Raw genomic sequence first — 21261 nt, forward strand, 5'->3', positions numbered from 1 at the left:
AACCCCTCACTGAACTGTTTACCTGTAAGCTGTGGGTGGAGTGAGTGATTAACGGTGGTGGTATTTCTTTGCAGAGTAGGCCTACTTTCATTACCAAAAGTGCTTGTCATTAGTAGGGTGCAATAGGTAGAATTTTGGCTTGCAATATTTAAAGGTAGTTTACAGAATTACTTTGCAAACACTGTTGGCAAGAAAACACAATTGCTAATGTGACCAACTGGGGCTGAATCCCTTTCACCTGCCATTATATACTGAACAAAAATATTAAAACACAACATGCAACAATTTCATTGATTTTACCGAGTTACATTTCATATGAGGAAATCAGTCAATTTAAATACATTCATTAGGCCCTAATCTATGTATTTGACATGACTGGTAATACAGATATGCATCAGTTGGTCACAGATACCTTAAAAAAATTCATTGACATCAGCAAACCGCTCGCCCACACAACGCCATACATGTGGTCTGCAGTTGTGAGGCCAGTTGGAGGTACTGCCAAATTCTCTTAAACAAAGTAGGAGACGGCTTATGGTAGAGAAATGAACATTCAATTCTCTGGCAACACCTCTGGTGGACATTCCTGCAGTCAGCATATCAATTGCACGCTCCCTCAAAACCTGTGGCATTGTGTTGTGTGACAAAAATGCACATTTTCGAGTGGCCTTTTAGTGTCCCCAACACAAGGTGCACCTGTGTAGTGATCATGCTGTTTAATCAGCTTCTTGATATGCCACACCTGCCAGGTGGATCAAATATCTTGGCAAAGGAGAAATGCTTACCAACGCAGATGTAAACAAATTTGTGCACAACATTTGAGAGAAATAAGCTTTTTTGTGCGTATCGAACATTTCTGGGATTTTTTATTTCAGCTCACATGGGAAAACATGGGACTAACACTTTGTTTGATATTTTTGTTCAGTGTACTTTGTTAACCCACTGAACTAAAGCATAGGCTTTAGCAAGTGTTCAGATCTCTGGCATGATTTACTCATCACTCAATCGTGGTTCACTGAATGGCCAATTCATTAATTCCTCAATTAAATATGCACGATGGCATACTTAGACCTTGCAGATTATACAGAAATATCAATTTCACTGTTAATGAGTTCTAATTTTCAGCTCAGTGAATTTTGTCATTCAAATTAGTGTAGAGCCACAGAAAATCTCCCCACCCACATTGATCTCTAATTCAGTCCTTTCAGCCAATTACTATCAAGAGGGAGAGAGGAATGCCACATTCAGAATAGACAATAGATCTACCTGTTTGTTCGTGTTTGTTTAATGACATTTTCATTCTCTCCTCTAAAAATGTATTTCTAAATCTCACCAAAACTCTTGTTTGTGTTGGCCCTTGATCATTTGTAATTGTAGATCTTTATTGGAGTGAAAACTATATTATTTGTCTTTAAACTATTGTGGACTTCGGCACATTCAGTATACTGGCCATGTATTCATTTTCACTAGATGGCAGCAGAGTCACACGTTTTACTTTAGTGTGTTGCTATCCAATGCACATGACGCAGTTAACAGAAAACAGCTGGACTTACCATTTTAGACTTTCTATTTTGGCAATGACTGAATATTTTTAGTTGCATGTAGGCTTAATGAACATGTGCACAACTAAACACATTGTGTTCTATCCTATTTGAACATGTTTTGTAAGGTGAATTGGAATTTGATGTTTTGAAAGGTTTGATGAGAAGCTTTCTTCCATTAGTTACCTGTCCATACAAATTACAATTTTTTTCTCCCAATACAGCAAACCAGATAATTTAGGTTACTTTATAATCAAATAGATGCAAGTAGACATCCACCTTAAGGGAATTTCAGCTTTATGCAGGAGTCATCCACACCTTCTGAAAAAAAAGTGCAATTGTAAAACATATTTCGTTAACCACATCATAATGTCTATGTATGTCTTTGTAGGCTTCCTACCAAAATGGAGATAACAGAGCATTGGTGCTAGTTGAAAAGTGATGATAAGAATGCAGTGTTACATTTCCGATTATAAAGCAGTGGTGTTCCCACTATGCTTACATACTGGGCTACACCAATCAACAAAGGCTACACGCAACAATCGCTTGCATATTAATTTGATTCGATTTTATAATGGCTGAAGCAGCCTACAGGTTTAATTCCTAGGGTTCGTGTAAAGCAGAAACATAGAAAATATAAATTTAAAACATGTTCACATTTTCCTTCTCTTGGTCACATTGTCTGTCAATCATTAATTTCTTGGTCTAGTAGGTGATATTACAGTGCTATTTGATGCATTTGCACCTGTGTAGGTGCTTCTTCAGAGTGGTGGTATTCTACCAGTCTCAAAGTTGCAGTACAGGCACTCAGATTGATTCTAAATTCTCATGTATTTTATATGGCAACCTGGACTCAGGACTAGATGTAACATAGTATATATAATTCTGAGACACTCCAATGAGTATGATATGTTACATTTCGTGTGGTATGTATTCATTTGTGTATGTCCATCATCCTTTTTGTAAAATATGTTATCAATTGCAATCTATACAGTATGTTACGAATTTGCAAAATGTATGATATGTTACGAACTCCAATTTGTCGGGCAAATGTTAGCTAGGTGGCTAACAATAACATTTGCTAGAGGTTAGGGGTTAAGGTTAGGCTTAAGGTTAGGCGTTAAGTTAAAGGGTTAGGGGGAGGGTTAGATAACATGCTAAGTAGTTGTACTTTTTTTTTAAAGTAGTTGTAAAGTAGCTAATTAGCTAAAATGCAAAAGTTGTCCGTGATGATATTTAACATACAACCTTTAGGTTGCTAGACATTCACGTCACATGTCTACATGTCCACCCGGACCGACCACCCTACTTTAGTTTTTGCCTTAAGCAGCCTTCTGTCTTGTGTAGTCATACCAAATGTAACATAATACTAATTTGAGTGTCTCGGATTTACAATTACTGTATTACGTCTACTCTATGAGACCGGGCTGTATATGATGGTTGAGTCCAACTCTTTTTGTTGGATACAGGCTCCCTCTACTCTTCCCTCTCTTGCAATCTCGTAGTAGCCCACAGTACACATTCTGTCTATCCTTGGATCAAGGAAACCTATTTGGGTCTCTGCTCGACAATCTCGTATCTTTGCAGTAGCATTTCTTGATGATATGAGAGCCAATATAGGCGAATCCCTGCACCATAGGCGTCACATCTTCTTGCCAAAGCTGGATCTCTATGCATTTTTGTGATCGTTGAACAAAACCCAAGAAACCGGGGGCTGCGTGGAATAACAACGAACATGACTGCGATTGGGAAATTGAAGCATACCCTGCTTATTTTTGCATGTCTGATTACCGCAGCTAACGGTAAGTTAAAATCCTTTCCATATGTGGGGTTTGCTTTATAGAGATGTGACTATCATACGTCTAATCTGACATTTAATAGTTTGAGAAAAACTTGCATGTATGCAATATATCCAGAGCCAAAACGTTTCTCAATTAGCCTACAGTGATTAAATGCCTGATGAATGACGGTGACAATTTATTGTCTTTTCATGGTAGTCTATTGATAAATTATAATTTGTGCATAATTTTAGTTTTTATATATGCTTTTGACTGAAACCTGACGGTCGGTCTCATTCTTGCATTTTTCCGAGAGAGACTGGCATGCCGTTGCACAAGTGCCTCATCAATAGCGCCTTTATGAGCATTTTATTTCTCCTCTGACAAGTGACTGTGCCCTCCAATGGTTTTAAGTGTTTTAAAAAGACACATTCGTGTGAAAGAAACAATGGCATAGGCTTGTGTCACTTTAGCCTAATCGTGAAATATCTGTGGAGGCCATCATTTCCATTAATATTCCTCCACTAGCCAAATTAATGATTTGTAATCAGACTGTTATTTATTGTTCTTTCACCATGGATTGTAAGACAATCCCTTCATGATTATACCAGTGGTTCTTATTCTCACGTACATTTCATTGCCATTATTGGATTAATCATGTTTGGAAATGTGTGTACTTCTTATTTGAAGCTGTTTTGGATCCTAAAGATTAGTTTTTATAGATCACATCTGTACTTTCATGTAATTTAGTTTAAATAATGTCTATCTTTTAATGGTAAACCACAGAAGTACAATGATGGGCAATTTGTGAATATTTGTAATGGTTCATGAATATTGCTAGTAATGAAAACACGTTGGTAACTTGGCAAATAGGCTATCATCAGCGTCGTTTTCTTTGTAATGCCTCTTACAATTTCAGTTTCAATCACGTAGATGTACTGTAATTGAAGGGGGGAACCAGTACTGAAGAGGGGAGGGGGTTGGGGGTAGAGTCAGATACAATATTGATCATAAGTTCAAGACTATGTCTATAGTCGACTACAGTGGCCAGTGTTGAATATTGAATATATATCAGTAGCATCTGTGGTCGTAGCTAGCTTGCTGCTACGCATTTCTGAACCAGATGTGCATTCCAATGTTGTTCTGAAAATAGGCAGTAATGATGACATGCCTCAAATTCAGGTTCATAGGCTATTTAAATAGTTACAGTCTACCCTAACGTCCAACGTTAATCCCGGGAAAACCTTATGGAGCACGTGTTGACAAGGGAGGCTCACTGCATAGTTTGTTGTAACATCTGAATATTTAATTATTGACACAAGTGATTCAACATTGTATCACTTATGTCAATAAAACTAGGCCGTTATGACAACAGGCAGGCTTAGCAGCATATGACTATTGCATATGACAATTATTCTGTAGCAGCCTATATATTCACTCAATGTTTGTCTTAAGTAGTAAGGCCAGTAAAGGACATCACACCGCTTGCCTAGCGAGTACCACTTTTATGGATTCGTCTCACAGCGAGGCTCGAACCAAGGACCTCTGCCTTGCTAGCACATGTGAATGCCTTCCCAAAGCGTTTTACCAGTCGCGCCACACAGAAAGCTAGTCATTCAAAGACACAAGTGGGGACACTTCAGTCTGAGGTGTAAGTTTCACATCCCCATGTGCAACACAGTCATTCAGTGAGGGAAAAAAGTATTTGATCCCCTGCTGATTTTGTATGTTTGCCCACTGACAAAGAAATTATCAGTCTATAATTTTAATGGTAGGTTTATTTGAACAGAATAACAACAACAAAAATCCTGAAAAACGCACACTCTTAAAGGGAGTGCTCCTAATCTCAGCTTGTTACCTGTATAAAAGACACCTGTCCACAGAAGCAATCAATCAATCAGATTCCAAACTCTCCACCATGGCCAAGACCAAAGAGCTCTCCAAGGATGTCAGGGACAAGATTGTAGACCTACACAAGGCTGGAATGGGCTACAGACCATCACCAAGCAGCTTGGTGAGAAGGTGACAACAGTTGGTGCGATTATTCGCAGATGGAAGAAACACAAAAGAACTGTCAATCTCCCTCGGCCTGGGGCTCCATGCAAGATCTCACCTCGTGGAGTTGCAATGATCATGAGAACGGTGAGGAATCAGCCCAGAACTACACGGGACGATCTTGTCAATGATCTCAAGGCAGCTGGGACCATAGTCACCAAGAAAACAATTGGTAACACATTACGCCGTGAAGGACTGAAATCCTGCAGCGCCCGCAAGGTCCCCCTGCTCAAGAAAGCACATATACATGCCCGTCTGAAGTTTGCCAATGAACATCTGAATGATTCAGAGGACAACTGGTTGAAAGTGTTGTGGTCAGATGAGACCAAAATGGAGCTCTTTGGCATCAACTCAACTCGCCGTGTTTGGAGGAGGAGGAATGCTGCCTATGACCCCAAGAACACCATCCCCACCGTCAAACATGGAGGTGGAAACATTATGCTTTGGGGGTGTTTTTCTGCTAAGGGAGCAGGACAACTTCACCGCATCAAAGGGATGATGGACGGGGCCATGTACCGTCATATCTTGGGTGAGAACCTCCTTCCCTCAGCCAGTATATTGAAAATGGGTCGTGGATGGGTATTCCAGCATGACAATGACACAAAACACACGACCAAGGCAACAAAGGAGTGGCTCAAGAAGAAGCACATTAAGGTCCTGGAGTGGCCTAGCCAGTCTCCAGACCTCAATCCCATAGAAAATCTGTGGAGGGAGCTGAAGGTTCGAGTTGCCAAACGTCAGCCTCAAAACCTTAATGACTTGGAGAAGATCTGCAAAGAGGAGTGGGACAAAATCCCTCCTGAGATATGTGCAAAACTGGTGGCCAACTACAAGAAATGTCTGACCTCTGTGATTGCCAACAAGGGTTTTGCCAACAAGTACTAAGTCATGTTTTGCAGAGGGGTGAAATACTTATTTCCCTCATTAAAATGCAAATCATTTTATAAAATTTTTGACATGCGTTTTTCTGGATTTTTTGTTGTTGTTATTCTGTCTCTCACTGTTCAAATAACCCTACCATAAAAATGATAGACTGATAATTTCTTTGTCAGTGGGCAAACATACAAAATCAGCAGGGGATCAAATACTTTTTTCCTTCACTGTATGTTTCTAAACTGAGTAGTGTCTGAACCTCTGAACACAACGCCCTCAGCACGCTTACAGGTCATAAGCCTACCTCCTGGCAAAGGGTGAACCCCAGACTCCAGTTAATAATATTTTGACCCACAATTGATAGTGAAGTGCAGTTTCATCATAACGCCCACCCACCCACACCCACCCAATCCTTTAGCCATATTAGGCAAGGTCCCATGTTTGTGCTGACACTCAAGTGGATTCTAGATGCATATACGGGCCATAAGGACAACTTCCACTGACTCTCGCAATACTTTGATCACATCCAATTCTTCTAGTTATCATTTAATTAATCATTCTTCGGAACTCACCCATCACAGGCTAACTTGCAGATGTTTTTTTGATGCAGCAATTGTCCTAGTCTCTCCTGTGCTGGTCACTTTATGTAGTGCAGCTGGCATTTCCATACAAACAGAGATCTTAGTCCAAGTGGTTTATACTCATCGTAAGAATCTGGTTTGAAATGGCACAATGACAGAGGTCAAAGATTTCTGTTGGACTCAGTAAGACTTTATGATGGCCAGTGGTGTAAAGTACTTAAGTAAAAATACTTTAAAGTACCCATATAAGTAGTTTTTTGGGGTATCTGTACTTTACTTTTTATATTTTTGCCAACTTTTACTTCACTACATTCCTAAAGAAAATAATATACTTTTTACTCCATACATTTTCCCTGACACCCAAAAGTAATCGTTACATTTTGACAGGAAAATGGTTCAATTCATGCACTCATCAAGAGAACATCCCTGGTCATACCTACTGCCTCTGATCTGGCAGACTCACTAAACACAAATGCTTTGTTTGTAAATTATGTCTGAGTGGTGGAGTGTGCCCCTGGCTATCCATCAATAATAAAAAATTATAAAAACTGTCCCATCTGGTTTTCTTAATATAAGGAATTTGAAATTATTTATACTTTAACATTTAATACTTAAGTATATTTTAGCAATTCCATTTACTTTTGATACTTAAGTATATTTAAAACCAAATACTTTTAGACTTTTACTCAAGTAATATCTTACTGGGTGACTCACTTTTACTTGAGTAATTTTCTGTTAACATATCTTTTACTCAAGTATGAAAATTGAGTACTTTTTCCACCACTGGTGATGACCTCCTCTTACATTAGACTAGCATCCTTCATCATGGGATACTGTTAAAGAACGAGTTTAGGAGTCGCTTGGACAAAGTGTCATTGTGCCAGCAAGGCAGTTGCCATTAGATTATTCAGTCTCTCACCTTCATTACAGCAGTGGTTTTCAAGTTCTTCAAGTTTCAATGCCATATGCACAAGTACTGTACAGTGAAATGCCTTTCTTGCAAGCTCTAAACCCAACAATGCACTAATCAATAACAATGTACTATTAAAAATATCATAAGGTAGAACAAAAACACACAAGAGATAATAATAAGAACACGAGAAAGTAAGCAAGCATAATATATACGGGGTCAGTCAATTCCAGTACCATATTTACAATGTGCAGGGATACGGGTGTGATAAAGGTAGATATGTATAGGGGTAAGGTGACTAGGCATCAGGATATAAGATACCTGGTACTCATTTAGCTAGCCTGATATATTCATACGAAGCCTCTACTTTCTGCAGAGAGGGGCCTAATGTGCATGAATCATACGTCAAACACTAGTTTTTCAACTCCCATAATATTTAGTTTTGAGTGATACGATTTCCAGAGGAATTAACAGTGCTGCAGGCATTTTCAGTGGTTCCCAGGCTTGTGAAAGAAACATTTGTTTTGTCACAGCTGTGCCATCAGAGTTAATGACAATGCTGCATCTCAAAGTCATGTGGGAACTTTGGGCGGACATGGCCTAATTAATTATTTTTTTATCATGCAGGATGTTATAGATTATTCTAATAGAATGCATCATACACATTTCAGACCTATGTCATTGTAATGCCAATAATAAGTTTATGCTTAACAAATACATGTGTTTATGAATTTATTTATAGGATAGAAAGTGAGTTCCCTGATTCACAAAAATTCTAGTCTCAACTGTTTGCCTTATTCTGTAGACTACAATGCACAGATTGAGACCCTATGATGACGGTAGAGATACTGTCACGTCCTGACCAGTAAAGAGGTTATTTGTTATTGTAGTTTGGTCAGGATGTGGCAGGGGGTGTTGGTTTAATGTGTTTCGGGGTTTGTTGGGCAATGTTCTATGTTAGTCTATTCTATGCCTGTGTCTAGTTTATCTATTTCTATGCTTAGTTTATTGGTTTGACCTTCAATTGGAGGCAGCTGTTTCTCATTGCCTCTAATTGAAGGTCCTATTTAGTAGGGGTGTTTTTTCATGGGTTTTTGTGGGTAGTTGTTCCATGTTTAGCGTTTAGCCTGACAGGACTGTCTTCGTCATCATTGTTTGTTATTTTGTTTTGTGTTGTGTTCACGTTCCTTCAATAAAAGAAGATGAGTTCACACATTCCCGCTGCGCCTTGGTCCCATCTTTACAACGAGCGTGACAGATACAGTGCCTTCAGAAAGTATTCACACCCATTGACTTTTTCCAAATGTTGTTGTGTTACGGCCTGAATTTAAGATTACATTTATATATTTTGTCACTGGCCTACAGACACACAACACCCCATAATGTCAAAGTGGTATTAAGTTTTTCGAAATGTTTACAAATGTATTCAAATAATAAGATGGAAGTGTCTTGAGTCAATAAGTATTCAATCCCTTTGTTATGGCAAGCCTAAATATGTTCAGGAGTAAACATTTGCTTAACAAGTCACATAATAAGTTGCATGGACTCACTGTGTGCAGTAATAAATTATTTTTGAATGTCTACATCATCTCTGTACCCCACACATATAATGAATTATCTGTAAGGTCCCTCAGTCGAGCAGTGAATTTCAAACACAGATTCAACCACAAAGACCACAGAGGTTTTCCAATGTCTCGCAAAGACGGGCACCTACAGGTATATAAACTCAGCAAAAAAAGAAACATCTTCTCACTGTCAACTGCATTTATTTTCAGCAAACTTAACATGTGTAAATATTTGTATCAACATAACAAGATTCAACAACTGATAAACTGAACAAGTTCCACAGACATGTGACTAACAGAAATGGAATAATGTGTTCCAAAAGTAATATGTGGCCACCAGCTGCATTAAGTACTGCAGTGCATCTCCTCCTCATGGACTGCACCAGATTTGCCAGTTCTTGCTATGAGATGTTACCCCACTCTTCCACCAAGGCACCTGAAAGTTCCCAGACATTTCTGGGGGGAATGGCCCTAGCCCTCACCTTCTGATCCAACAGGACTCGACGTGCTCAATGGGATTGAGATCTGGGCTTTGACATTCCTGTCTTGCAGGAAGTCACGCACAGAACGAGCAGTATGGCTGGTGGTATTGTCATGCTGGAGGGTCATGTCAGGATGAGCCTGCAGGAAGGGTACCACATGAGGGAGGAGGATGTGTTCCCTGTAACGCACAGCATTGGGATTGCCTGCAATGACAACAAGCTCAGTCCGATGATGCTGTGACACACCGCCCCAGACCATGACGGACCCTCCACCTCCAAATCGATCCATCTCCAGAGTACAGGCCTTGGCATAACGCTCATTCCTTCGACAATAAGCGCGAATCTGACCATCACCCCTGGTGAGACAAAACTGTGACTCGTCAGTGAAGAGCACTTTTTGCCAGTCCTGTCTGGTCCAGCAACGGTGGATTTTGTGCCCATAGTTGTTGCCATTGTTTCCGGAGATGTCTGGTGAGGACCTTCCTTACAACAGGCCTACAAGCCCTCAGTTCAGCCTCTCTCAGCCTATTGCGGACAGTCTGGGCACTGATGGAGGGATTGTGCATTCCTGGTGTGACTCGGGCAGTTGTTGTTGCCATCCTGTACCTGCCCCGCAGGTGTGATGTTCGGATGTACCGATCCTGTGCAAGTGTTGTTACACGTGGTCTGCCACTGCGAGGATGATCAGCTGTCCGTCCTGTCTCCCTGTAGCGCTGTCTTAGGCGTTTCACAGTACGGACATAGTAATTTATTGCCATGACCACATCTGCAGTCCTCATGCCTAAGGCACGTTCACGCAGATGTGTTTTTCAGAGTCAGTAGAAAGGCCTCTTTAGTGTCCTCAGTTTTCATAACTGTGACCTTAATTGCCTACCGTCTGTAAGCTGTTAGTGTCTTAACGACCGTTCCACAGGTGCATGTTCATTAATTGTTTATGGTTCATTGAACAAGCATGGGAAACAGAGTTTAAACTGTTTACAATGAAGATCTGTGAAGTTATTTGGATTTTTACGAATTATCTTTGAAAGACAGGGTCCTGAAAAAGGGACGTTTCTTTTTTTGCTGAGTTTAGGTCAAACAATAAATGTAGACATTGAATATCCCTTTGAGCCTGGTGAAGTTATTAATTATACTTTGGATGGTATGTATCAATTCACCCAGTCACTACAAAGATTCAGGCATCCTTCCTAACTCAGTTGCCGGAGAGGAAGAAAACCGCTCAGGGATTTCACCATGAGGCCAATGGTGACTTTAAAACAGTTACAGAGTTTAATGACTGTGATAGGAGAAATGGAGGATCAACGTCATTGTAGTTACTCCACAATATTAACTTAATTGACAGAGTGAAAAAGAGGAATCCTGTACAGAATAAAAAATATTCCAAAACATGTATCCTGTTTGCAACAAGGCACTAAAGTAATATACACTTTTTGAGAAATACAAATCCAATACAACACATTACTGAGTATCTGTAACGGCTGTCTTCTGAAATGAACCAAGGCGCAGCAGGTATGTGAATACTCATTTTTAATTACCCAACAAAAGGAGTAGAGCATCCACAGGAAACAATAAACACAACAGCAACAGTTTGCAGGCTAAAAAACACAGTGCAAAACAACCACCCACAACCCCAAAGAAAAACACACACACCTATATAGGACTTCCAATCAAAGGCAACTATACACACCTGCCTTCAATTGGAAGTCCCAATCATCCACACAAACATTCCCAACACAAACATGCTACGTCCTGACCCCAAAACTAAAACACTAGCTCCATCTGCTGGTCAGGACGTGACAGTATCAATATTTTCAAGCATAGTGGTGGCTGCATCATGTTATGGGTATGCTTGTAATCGTCAAGGATTGGAGAGCTTTTCAGGTTAAAAAATGAAACTGAATGGAGCTAAGTACAGGCATAACCTGAAAACCTGTTTTAGTCTGCTTTCCACCAGACACTGGGAGATGTATTCACCTTTCAGCAGGACAATAACCTTAAAAAAGGCCAAATCGACACGAGTTGCTTATCAAGAACACAGTGAATGTTCCTGAGTGGGCGAGTTACAGTTTTGACTAAAATCTGCTTTAAAATCTATGGCAAGACTTGAAAATGGTTGTCTAGCAATGATTAACAACCAATTTTACAGACTTTGAAGAATTATGAAAATAATAAATGTGCAAATATTTTACAATCCAAGTGTGCAAAGTAAGCTCTCAGAGACTTACCCAGAAAGACTCGCAGCTGTAATCGCTGCCAAAGGTGTTTCTAACATGTATTGACTCAGGGGTGCGAATACTTATGTACATTTCATATTTTGGAATTGGCGCTATGTGGCAGCAGAATCTTTTATTTGGAGTTTGTGACAGCCACCTCATCTCCCACACAAGGTAAATGGAGAGTTTTGTGACTTCTAAAATTGTTCCCTGTCCAGTTATTTCACTTCTTTGGGCACTAGGTTCGAGGCCCACTTATGCATTTAAAATAACTAAAAAAACCTGTGATGGAAACAGGGAAGTTTTGGTTCAATTTTATAAATGCTGGCAGATAATTTGTTTGTTCAACATGGTGGGATCTTTTGGTGTCGATAAAATTAATTATGCGAGTATGGCAGTGGAAACACCTTTATGCGCAAATATTGATATAATAATATCATATCAAATTAAACTTGGAGTCACGCGATGATATGTTGTGTGGTCCTCCAACTCTAACTCAGGAAACCATGCAGTTTATTAGTCTGCAGATTAAATAAATTATGATGAACTTCACAGGGTGGTGAAAGTGCATGGTGATGAGCTTGATGCGCCTTTGTAATAAATATTGAGGCTCTTATTCTGGTGACATGATGATCATTGCTTGACTGCCGTTTCACAAATAAAAATATTCTCACTCTTATCCATAATCATCTCATCATGTAGATGAGCCTACTCGCACAGCCTACCCGCACTGTATCTGTGAGCTGTTGGATAGAGCACGTGCCAAGACCAGAGTAGGCACATTTGCTATTTAACGCAACAGTTGTGACAAAACTGTCAGTAGAGTTGAAAATGCAATGGAACACATAGAATTTTAGATTTCTATTCAGTGCATGAAAACATAAGCGAAAAAGTACATTGTGTGCACTACGTCATCACGCACTGATTTTCTTTACGCAACAAGTCAGTTTGGTGGAAACACATCCCTGGTGGGAAAATTCACGTTTTCTTTATGCGGATTGTAGAATACTTCCATGAAAATCTGTCGCCATTTGGATGGAAACCTAGCTATATATAACCAATAAGGCAATTTGCATTTCAAAGCAGACAGAGTCAGCAGAAATTGTGTTGCATTTTTCATCTTTTAATGTGATTTTAAGGTTATCGAAATCAGAGGCAGAATAAAAGAAAGGCTGGATGGCTTGGAACTCCAAGAATATGCATTTAAATTTAGTGGCTGGTTGGCACAGTTTATGGATGATATTGAAATGTTGAAGTTGTTCTCTCCCGTTTGGTGATTATCGGGATGTATGGTATATGACAATTAAAATGGGTATGTAGACTACTCTGATTTTCAGAGGAGAAATGTAGGGTATTTAAAATGGATATATCAATAATTTCTACAGACTCTGTGTACTGTTCAAATCAAATGTTATTTGTCACATGCGCCGAATACAACAAGTGTAGACCTTACCGTGAAATGCTTACTTACAAGCCCTTAACCAACAGTGCAGTTCAAGAAGATCTAAGAAAATATTTACCAAATAAACTAAAGTAAAAAATAAAAAGTAACAATAAAATAACAATGACGCGGCTATATACGGGGTACCGGTACCGAGTCATTTGATTAATTGTTCAGCAGTCTTATGGCTTGGGGGTAGAAGCTGTTAAGGAGACTTTTGGTCCTAGACTTGGCGCGCCGGTACCGCTTGCCGTGCGGTAGCAGAGAAAACAGTCTATGACTTGGGTACCTGGAGTCTCTGACAATTTTATGGGCTTTACTCTGACACCGCCTATTATATCGGTCCTGGATGGCAGGAAGCTTGGCCCCAGTGATGTACTGGGCCGTACGCACTAGAGGTCGACCGATTAACCGGAATGGACGATTAATTAGGGCCGATTTCAAGTTTTCATAACAATCGGAAATCGGTATTTTTGGATGCCGATTTGGCCAATTTTTTATAATTTTATTTCTCCAACGTGTACCTAACCATAAACATCAATGCCTTTCTTAAAATCAATACACAAGTATATATTTTTAAACCTGCATATCTAGTTAATATTACCTGCTAACATTAATTTCTTTTAACTAGGGAAAATGTGTCACTTCTCTTGCAAACAGAGTCAGGGTATATGCAGCAGTTTGGGCCGCCTGGCTCGTTGCGAACTGTGAAGACTATTTCTTCCTAACAAAGACAGCCAACTTCGCCAAACGGGGGATGATTTAACAAAAGCGCATTTGCAAAAAAAGCACAATCGTTGCATGACTGTACCTAACCATAAACATCAATGCCTTTCTTAAAATCAATACACAGAAGTATATATTTTTAAACCTGCATATTTAGCTAAAACAAATCCAGGTTAGCAGGCAATATTAACCAGGTGAAATTGTGTCATTTTGCGTTCATTGCACGCAGAGTCAGGGTATATGCAACAGTTTGGGCCGCCTGGCTCGTTGCAAACTAATTTACCAGAATTTTACGTAATTATGACATAACATTGAAGGTTGTGCAATGTAACAGGAATATTTAGACTTAGGGATGCTACCCGTTAGATAAAATATGGAACGATTCCGTATTTCACTGACAGGAAAAACGTTTTGTTTTTGAGATGATAGTTTCCGGATTCAACCATATTAATGACCTAAGGCGCGTATTTCTGTGTGTTATTATGTTATAATTAAGTCTATGATTTGATAGAGCAGTCTGACTGAGCGATGGTAGGCAGCAGCAGGCTCGTAAGCGTTCATTCAAACAGCACTTTCGTGCGTTTGCCAGCAGCCCTTCGCAGTGCATTGCACTGTTTATGACTTCAAGCCTGTTAACTCCAAAGATTAGTCTGGTGTAACCGATGTGAAACGGCTAGCTAGTTAGCCCGGTGCGTGCTAATAGCGTTTCAAACGTCACTTGCTCTGAGACTTGGAGTAGTTTTCCCCCTTGCTCTACATGGGTAACGCTGCTTTGAGGGTGGCTGTTGTCGATGTGTTCCTGGGTCGAGCCCAGGTAGGAGCGAGGAGAGGGACGGAAGCTATACTGTTACACTGGCAATACTAATGTGCCTATAAGAACATCCAATAGTCAAAGGTATATGAAATACAAATCGTATAGACATTTACATTTACATTTACGTCATTTAGCAGACGCTCTTATCCAGAGCGACTTACAAATTGGTGCATTCACCTTATGATATCCAGTGGAACAACCACTTTGCAAAAGTACATCTATATCTTTTTTGGGGGGGAGGGTAGGGGGGGAGGGTTAGAAGGATTACTTAATCCTATCCCAGGTATTCCTTAAAGAGGTGGGGTTTCAGGTGTCTCTGGAAGGTGGTGATTGACTCCGCTGTCCTGGCGTCGTGAGGGAGCTTGTTCCACCATTGGGGTGCCAGAGCAGCGAACAGTTTTGACTGGGCTGAGCGGGAACTGTGCTTCTGCAGAGGTAGGGAGGCGAGCAGGCCAGAGGTGGATGAACGCAGTGCCCTTCTTTGGGTGTAGGGACTGATCAGAGCCTGAAGGTACGGAGGTGCCGTTCCCCTCACAGCTCCGTAGGCAAGCACCATGGTCTTGTAGCAGATGCGAGCTTCAACTGGAAGCCAGTGGAGTGTGCGGACGAGCGGGGTGACGTGAGGGAACTTGGGAAGGTTGAACACCAGACGGGCTGCGGCGTTCTGGATGAGTTGTAGGGGTTTACAACTTCTTAGGGCTAGGGGGCAGTATTGAGAATTTTGAAAAAAATATGTGCCCATTTTTAACTGCCTCCTACACCAACTCAGAAGCTAGAATATGCATATTAGTTCAGGTTTGGATAGAAAACACTCTGAATTTTCTAAAACTGTTTGAATGGTGTCTGTAAGTATAACAGAACTCATATGGCAGTCAAAACCCTGAGACAAATTCTGACAGGAAGTGGATACCTGATGTGTTGAATTACCTTTAAGCCTATGCCATTGAAACACACAGGGGCTTATTAATCGTTGAGCACTTCCTATGGCTTCCACTAGATGTCACCAGTCTTTACAAAGTGTTTTGAGTCTTATACTGTGAGATCTGACCGAACAAGAGCCTTGGAACGGTGGTGGCCGATTAGACTCTGGCGCGCGAGTTCATGTTGGGTACTCTCGTTCCAATACGTTTTAAAAGAGAATGCAATCGTCCGCCTTGAATATTATTCATGTTCTGGTTTAAAAAGGCCCTAATGATTTATGCTATACAACGTTTGACATGTTTGAACGAACGTAAATATTTTTTTTCCCCTCGTTCATGAAGACAAGTCCGGCGGGCATAGATCATGTGCTAACAACACGGAGCTTTTTGGACATAAATTATGAGCTTTTTCGAACAAAACTACATTTGTTATGGACCTGGGATTCCTGGAAGTGACATCTGATGAAGAGAATCAAAGGTAATGGATTATTTACATAGTATTTTCGATTTTAGATCTCTCCAACATGGCGGTTAGTCTGTATCGCAAAGCGTATTTTTCTGGGCGCAGTGCTCAGATTATTGCAAAGTGTGATTTCCCAGTAAGGTTATTTTTAAATCTGGCAATCCGGTTGCGTTCAAGAGATGTAAATCTATAATTCTTTGAATGACAATATAATATTTTACCAATGTTTTCGAATAGTAATTATTTAATTTGTTGTGCTGATTGACTGGCGGTTATTGGAGGGAAACGATTTCCTCAACATCAATGCCATAGTAAAACGCTGTTTTTGGATATAAATATGAACTTGATAGAACAAAAAATGCATGTATTGTCTAACATAATGTCCTAGGAGTGTCATCTGATGGAGATTGTCAAAGGTTAGTGCATAATTTTAGCTGGTTTTCTGCTTTTGGTGACGCCTGTCTTTGAATTGACAAAACATTACACACAGCTATTGTCAATGTACTCTCCTAACATAATCTAACTTTATGCTTTCGTCGTAAAGCCTTTTTGAAATCGGACAACGTGGTTAGATTAAGGAGATGTTTATCTTTCAAAGGGTGTAAGATAGTTGTATGTTTGAGAAATTTGAATTATGACATTAAATTGTTTTCAAATTTGGCGCTCTTGATATTTCACCTGTTGTTGATAGGGTGTACCAGGGGTGGGACGTTTGCGTCCTACATAGCCCCTAGAGGTTAATGGCACAGGCAGGGAGCCCCGCCAAAAGCGAGTTGCAGTAATCCAGACGAGAGATGACAAGTGCCTGGATTAGGACCTGCGCCGCTTCCTGTGTGAGGCAGGGTCGTACTCCGCGAATGTTGTAGAGCATGAACCTACAGGATTGGGTCACCGCCTTGATGTTAGCGGAGAACGACAGGGTGTTGTACAGGGTCACGCCAAGGCTCTTAGCACTCTGGGAGGAGGACACAATGGAGTTGTCAACCGTGATGGCGAGATCATGGAACGGGCAGTCCTTCCCCGGGAGGAAGAGCAGCTCCGTCTTGCCGAGGTTCAGCTTGAGGTGGTGATCCGTCATCCACACTGATATGTCTGCCAGACATGCAGAGATGCGATTCGCCACCTGGTTATCAGAAGGGGGAAAGGAGAAGATTAATTGTGTGTCGTCTGTGTAGCAATGATAGGAGAGACCATGTGAGGATATGACAGAGCCAAGTGACTTGGTGTATAGCGAGAGTAGGAGAGGGCCTAGAACTGAGCCCTGGGGGACACCAGTGGTGAGAGCACGTGGTGCGGAGACGGATTCTCGCCACGCCACCTGGTAGGAGCGACCTGTCAGGTAGGACGCAATCCAAGAGTGATAGTTCGTTGGTGATGTGGACACCAAGGAACTTCAAACTCTCGACCCGCTCCACTACAGCCCCGTTGATGTTAATGGGGACCTGTTTGGCCCTCCTTTTCCTGTAATCCACGATCAGCTTCTTTGTCTTACATTGAGGGAGAGGTTGTTGTCCTGGCACCACACAGCCAGTTCTCTGATCTCCTCCCTATAGGCTGTCTCATCGTTGTCGGTAGTTCATTGGTGATGTGGTAGCACTGTTGTGTCGTCAGCAAACTTGATGGTGTTGGAGTCGTGGTTTGGCCACGCAGTCATGGGTGAACAGGGAGTACAGGAGGGGACTAAGTAGGATCAGCCTGGCAGACGTGTTGTTGCCTACCCTTACCACCTGGGGCGGTTCTTTACATTGCCATGTGAGTGCAGTTCTTTGTGGTGGCTGTGTGGTGGAGGAATACTCTACTGTTGCGATCATATTTAATTGGCTTTAAATGGACTGTGATTTCTGAAATAACCACTGGGAATTGTGAAATGTCCCACAGTCAATGTCATCTCAGTGGTTGGAATGGAGGTGCTTTGGCAACAAGGCTCCAGTGGTGAGCAATATTATAGCTCCTTGACCAGATAAGAGATGGACCGTCCTTGCACCAGGTTAGACAGTTGTTTTGAGGCTTCAGTAACACACTTAAGGCATTCAGATAATATGCATGATGATGCAGTCATCATGCATTCTAAGAATGGTCAGCATTCAGAAGAATCAACATTGCCACATGGAAAAACATAACAAAAGACCAGGAAAAACTTATCGGCACTAGGTTTACTGTTAATAGATGCAAAACCATTCCTGACAGGGAGATATAGGCTAGGTCTACTTAATACATGTTATGGCTGTCACTCAGGCTATTTATGGATAACCCTTTATAACTATGGATAACTATGGACATGTTCAAAGGGTTATGAGGCCCTGATGGGAAGTCTCATTGGTAGAGGTAGATGCTATAGTTCTGTAAGAATATTGTAATTCTATTTCATATGCATTATTTCTCCTTTGGTCTATTTTGAGATTCAGTGTATGGTAAACCCAGGGGGGTGAAGCCCAGGGTGCATATTAAACACAAGAACAATGAAGAACAATGTTTACCTGAATTCTCATGTGACTATGCTGGGGCCGGTTGCTCCAGTTGGTTGTAAGTGGGTCGTAACTCTATGTCCAACGCAAAATGTACTCTACGCCGGACCTACAAATTATACCTGTTTGGGCGTAAACTCTTCTATGAGCTACGACTGGGCATGTCCACAAAGCTGTTCATCTATAAATATGTTCAAAGTAGGCCTACTCCAAAAGAGTAGAAATGTATGAAATATAGATGCAGGCCTACAGTATATTTAGGAGTAAGACAAACTGTATTACAATTGTTTAGCCTTTAGAGTCCTCCTAACTAGTCAGATATGAAGAGGTTCTCTTAACCTCTCCTTTAGAATCCTCTTAACTAGTCAGATATGAAGAAATTCTCATGACTTCTCCAATAATTGTCTAAACGTTACCAACAGGTGGCTGCGTTTCCTAATAAGGCAGTGTGCTAGCACTTCTTGAGTGACATCAGAACGTGAGAAAGAAAATGAGGTTGAGAATCAAGTGTGATGAATCCAGACTAATTTCTGATAGCTATCTATAGCTATTAGACAGTACTAGCTAATATATTGTGCTTTGTGAACAGCTGATTAAATTTTACAACCTGCGTGGAACAATGTTAGAATCATATTAGACACATCAAAGTATTTTTTGCGTAAAAGCGGTTTTGTCAGTAATGTCACGGATATAAGCAACTGCATCAGTGACTATCTAGCTAAATCAAAGTTGATCACGTTCAATAGCATATTGGCTAAAATCAGCACTTAAAAAAAATAAAGAAAAAAAACATTAAAATATATAAGCATTAGATTAAGTGTAATAAGTAACATACACCCCTACAAAAAAATTAAGGGAACACTTAAACAACACATCCCAGATCTGAATGAATGAAATAATGTTATTAAATACTTTTTTCTTTACATAGTTGAATGTGCTGACAGCAAAATCACACAAAAATAATCAATGGAAATCCAATTTATCAACCCATGGAGGTCTGGATTTGGAGTCACACTCAAAATTAAAGTGGAAAACCACACTACAGGCTGATCCAACTTTGATGTAATGTCCTTAAAACAAGTCAAAATGAGGCTCAGTAGTGTGTGTGGCCCCCACGTGCCAGTATGACCTCCCTACAACGCCTGGGCATGCTCCTGATGAGGTGGCGGATGGTCTCCTGAGGGATCTCCTCCCAGACCTGGACTAAAGCATCCGCCAACTCCTGGACAGTCTGTGGTGCAACGTGGTGTTGGTGGATGGAGCGAGACATGATGTCCCAGATGTGCTCAATTGGATTTAGGTCTGGGGAACGGGCAGGCCAGTCCATAGCATCAATGCCCTCCTCTTGCAGGAACTGCTGACACACTCCAGCCACATGAGGTCTAGCATTGTCTTGCATTAGGAGGAACCCAGGGCCAACTGCACCAGCATATGGTCTCACAAGGGGTCTGAGGATCTCATCTCGGTACCTAATGGCAGTCAGGCTACCTCTGGCAAGCACATGGAGGGCTGTGCGGCCCCCCAAAGAAATGCCACCCCACACCATGACTGACCCACCGCCAAACCGGTCATGCTAGAGGATGTTGCAGGCAGAACAACGTTCTCCACGGCGTCTCCAGACTCTGTCACGTCTGTCACATGTGCTCAGTGTGAACCTGCTTTCATCTGTGAAGAGCACAGGGCGCCAGTGGCGAATTTGCCAATCTTGGTGTTCTCTGGCAAATGTCAGACGTCCTGCACGGTGTTGGGCTGTAAGCACAACCCCCACCTGTGGACGTCGGGCCCTCATACCACCCTCATGGAGTCTGTTTCTGACCATTTGAGCAGACAAATGCACCTTTGTGGCCTGCTGGAGGTCATTTTGCAGGGCTCTGGCAGTGCTCCTCCTGCTCCTCCTTGCACAAAGGCGGAGGTAGCGGTCCTGCTGCTGGGTTGTTGCCCTCCTACGGCCTCCTCCACGTCTCCTGATGTACTGGCCTGTCTCCTGGTAGCGCCTCCATGCTCTGGACACTACGCTGACAGACACAGCAAACCTTCTTGCCACAGCTCGCATTGATGTGCCATCCTGGATGAGCTGCACTACCTGAGCCACTTGTGTGGGTTGTAGACTCCGTCTCATGCTACCACTAGAGTGAAAGCACCGCCAGCATTCAAAAGTGACCAAAACATCAGCCAGGAAGCATAGGAACTGAGAAGTGGTCTGTGGTCTCCACATGCAGAACCACTCCTTTATTGGGGGTGTCTTGCTTATTGCCTATAATTTCCACCTGTTGTCTATTCCATTTGCACAACAGCATGTGAAATGTATTGTTAATCAGTGTTGCTTCCTAAGTGGACAGTTTGATTTCACAGAAGTGTGATTGACTTGGAGTTACATTGTGTTGTTTAAGTGTTCCCTTTATTTTTTTTAGCAGTATATTTAGAGATCAAATCC

General features: G+C 41.3%; 1 protein-coding gene across 2 annotated transcripts in view; it reads left to right on the plus strand.

The window, feature by feature from the left end:
• The first annotated feature begins 2964 nt into the window (after positions 1 to 2964).
• Positions 2965 to 21261, plus strand: part of LOC115153446 (CUB and sushi domain-containing protein 1) — a 537637-nt gene continuing 519340 nt past the window's right edge. For both annotated transcript variants that reach the window (XM_029698898.1, XM_029698899.1), the window contains exon 1: positions 2965 to 3343. In XM_029698898.1, the coding sequence (XP_029554758.1) occupies positions 3277 to 3343 (67 nt within the window). In that variant the 5' untranslated portion in view covers positions 2965 to 3276. The remainder of the gene's footprint in view (positions 3344 to 21261) is intronic.

Source organism: Salmo trutta, chromosome 18 (assembly GCF_901001165.1).
Source record: "Salmo trutta chromosome 18, fSalTru1.1, whole genome shotgun sequence".
NCBI classification, from domain to species: domain Eukaryota; kingdom Metazoa; phylum Chordata; class Actinopteri; order Salmoniformes; family Salmonidae; genus Salmo; species Salmo trutta.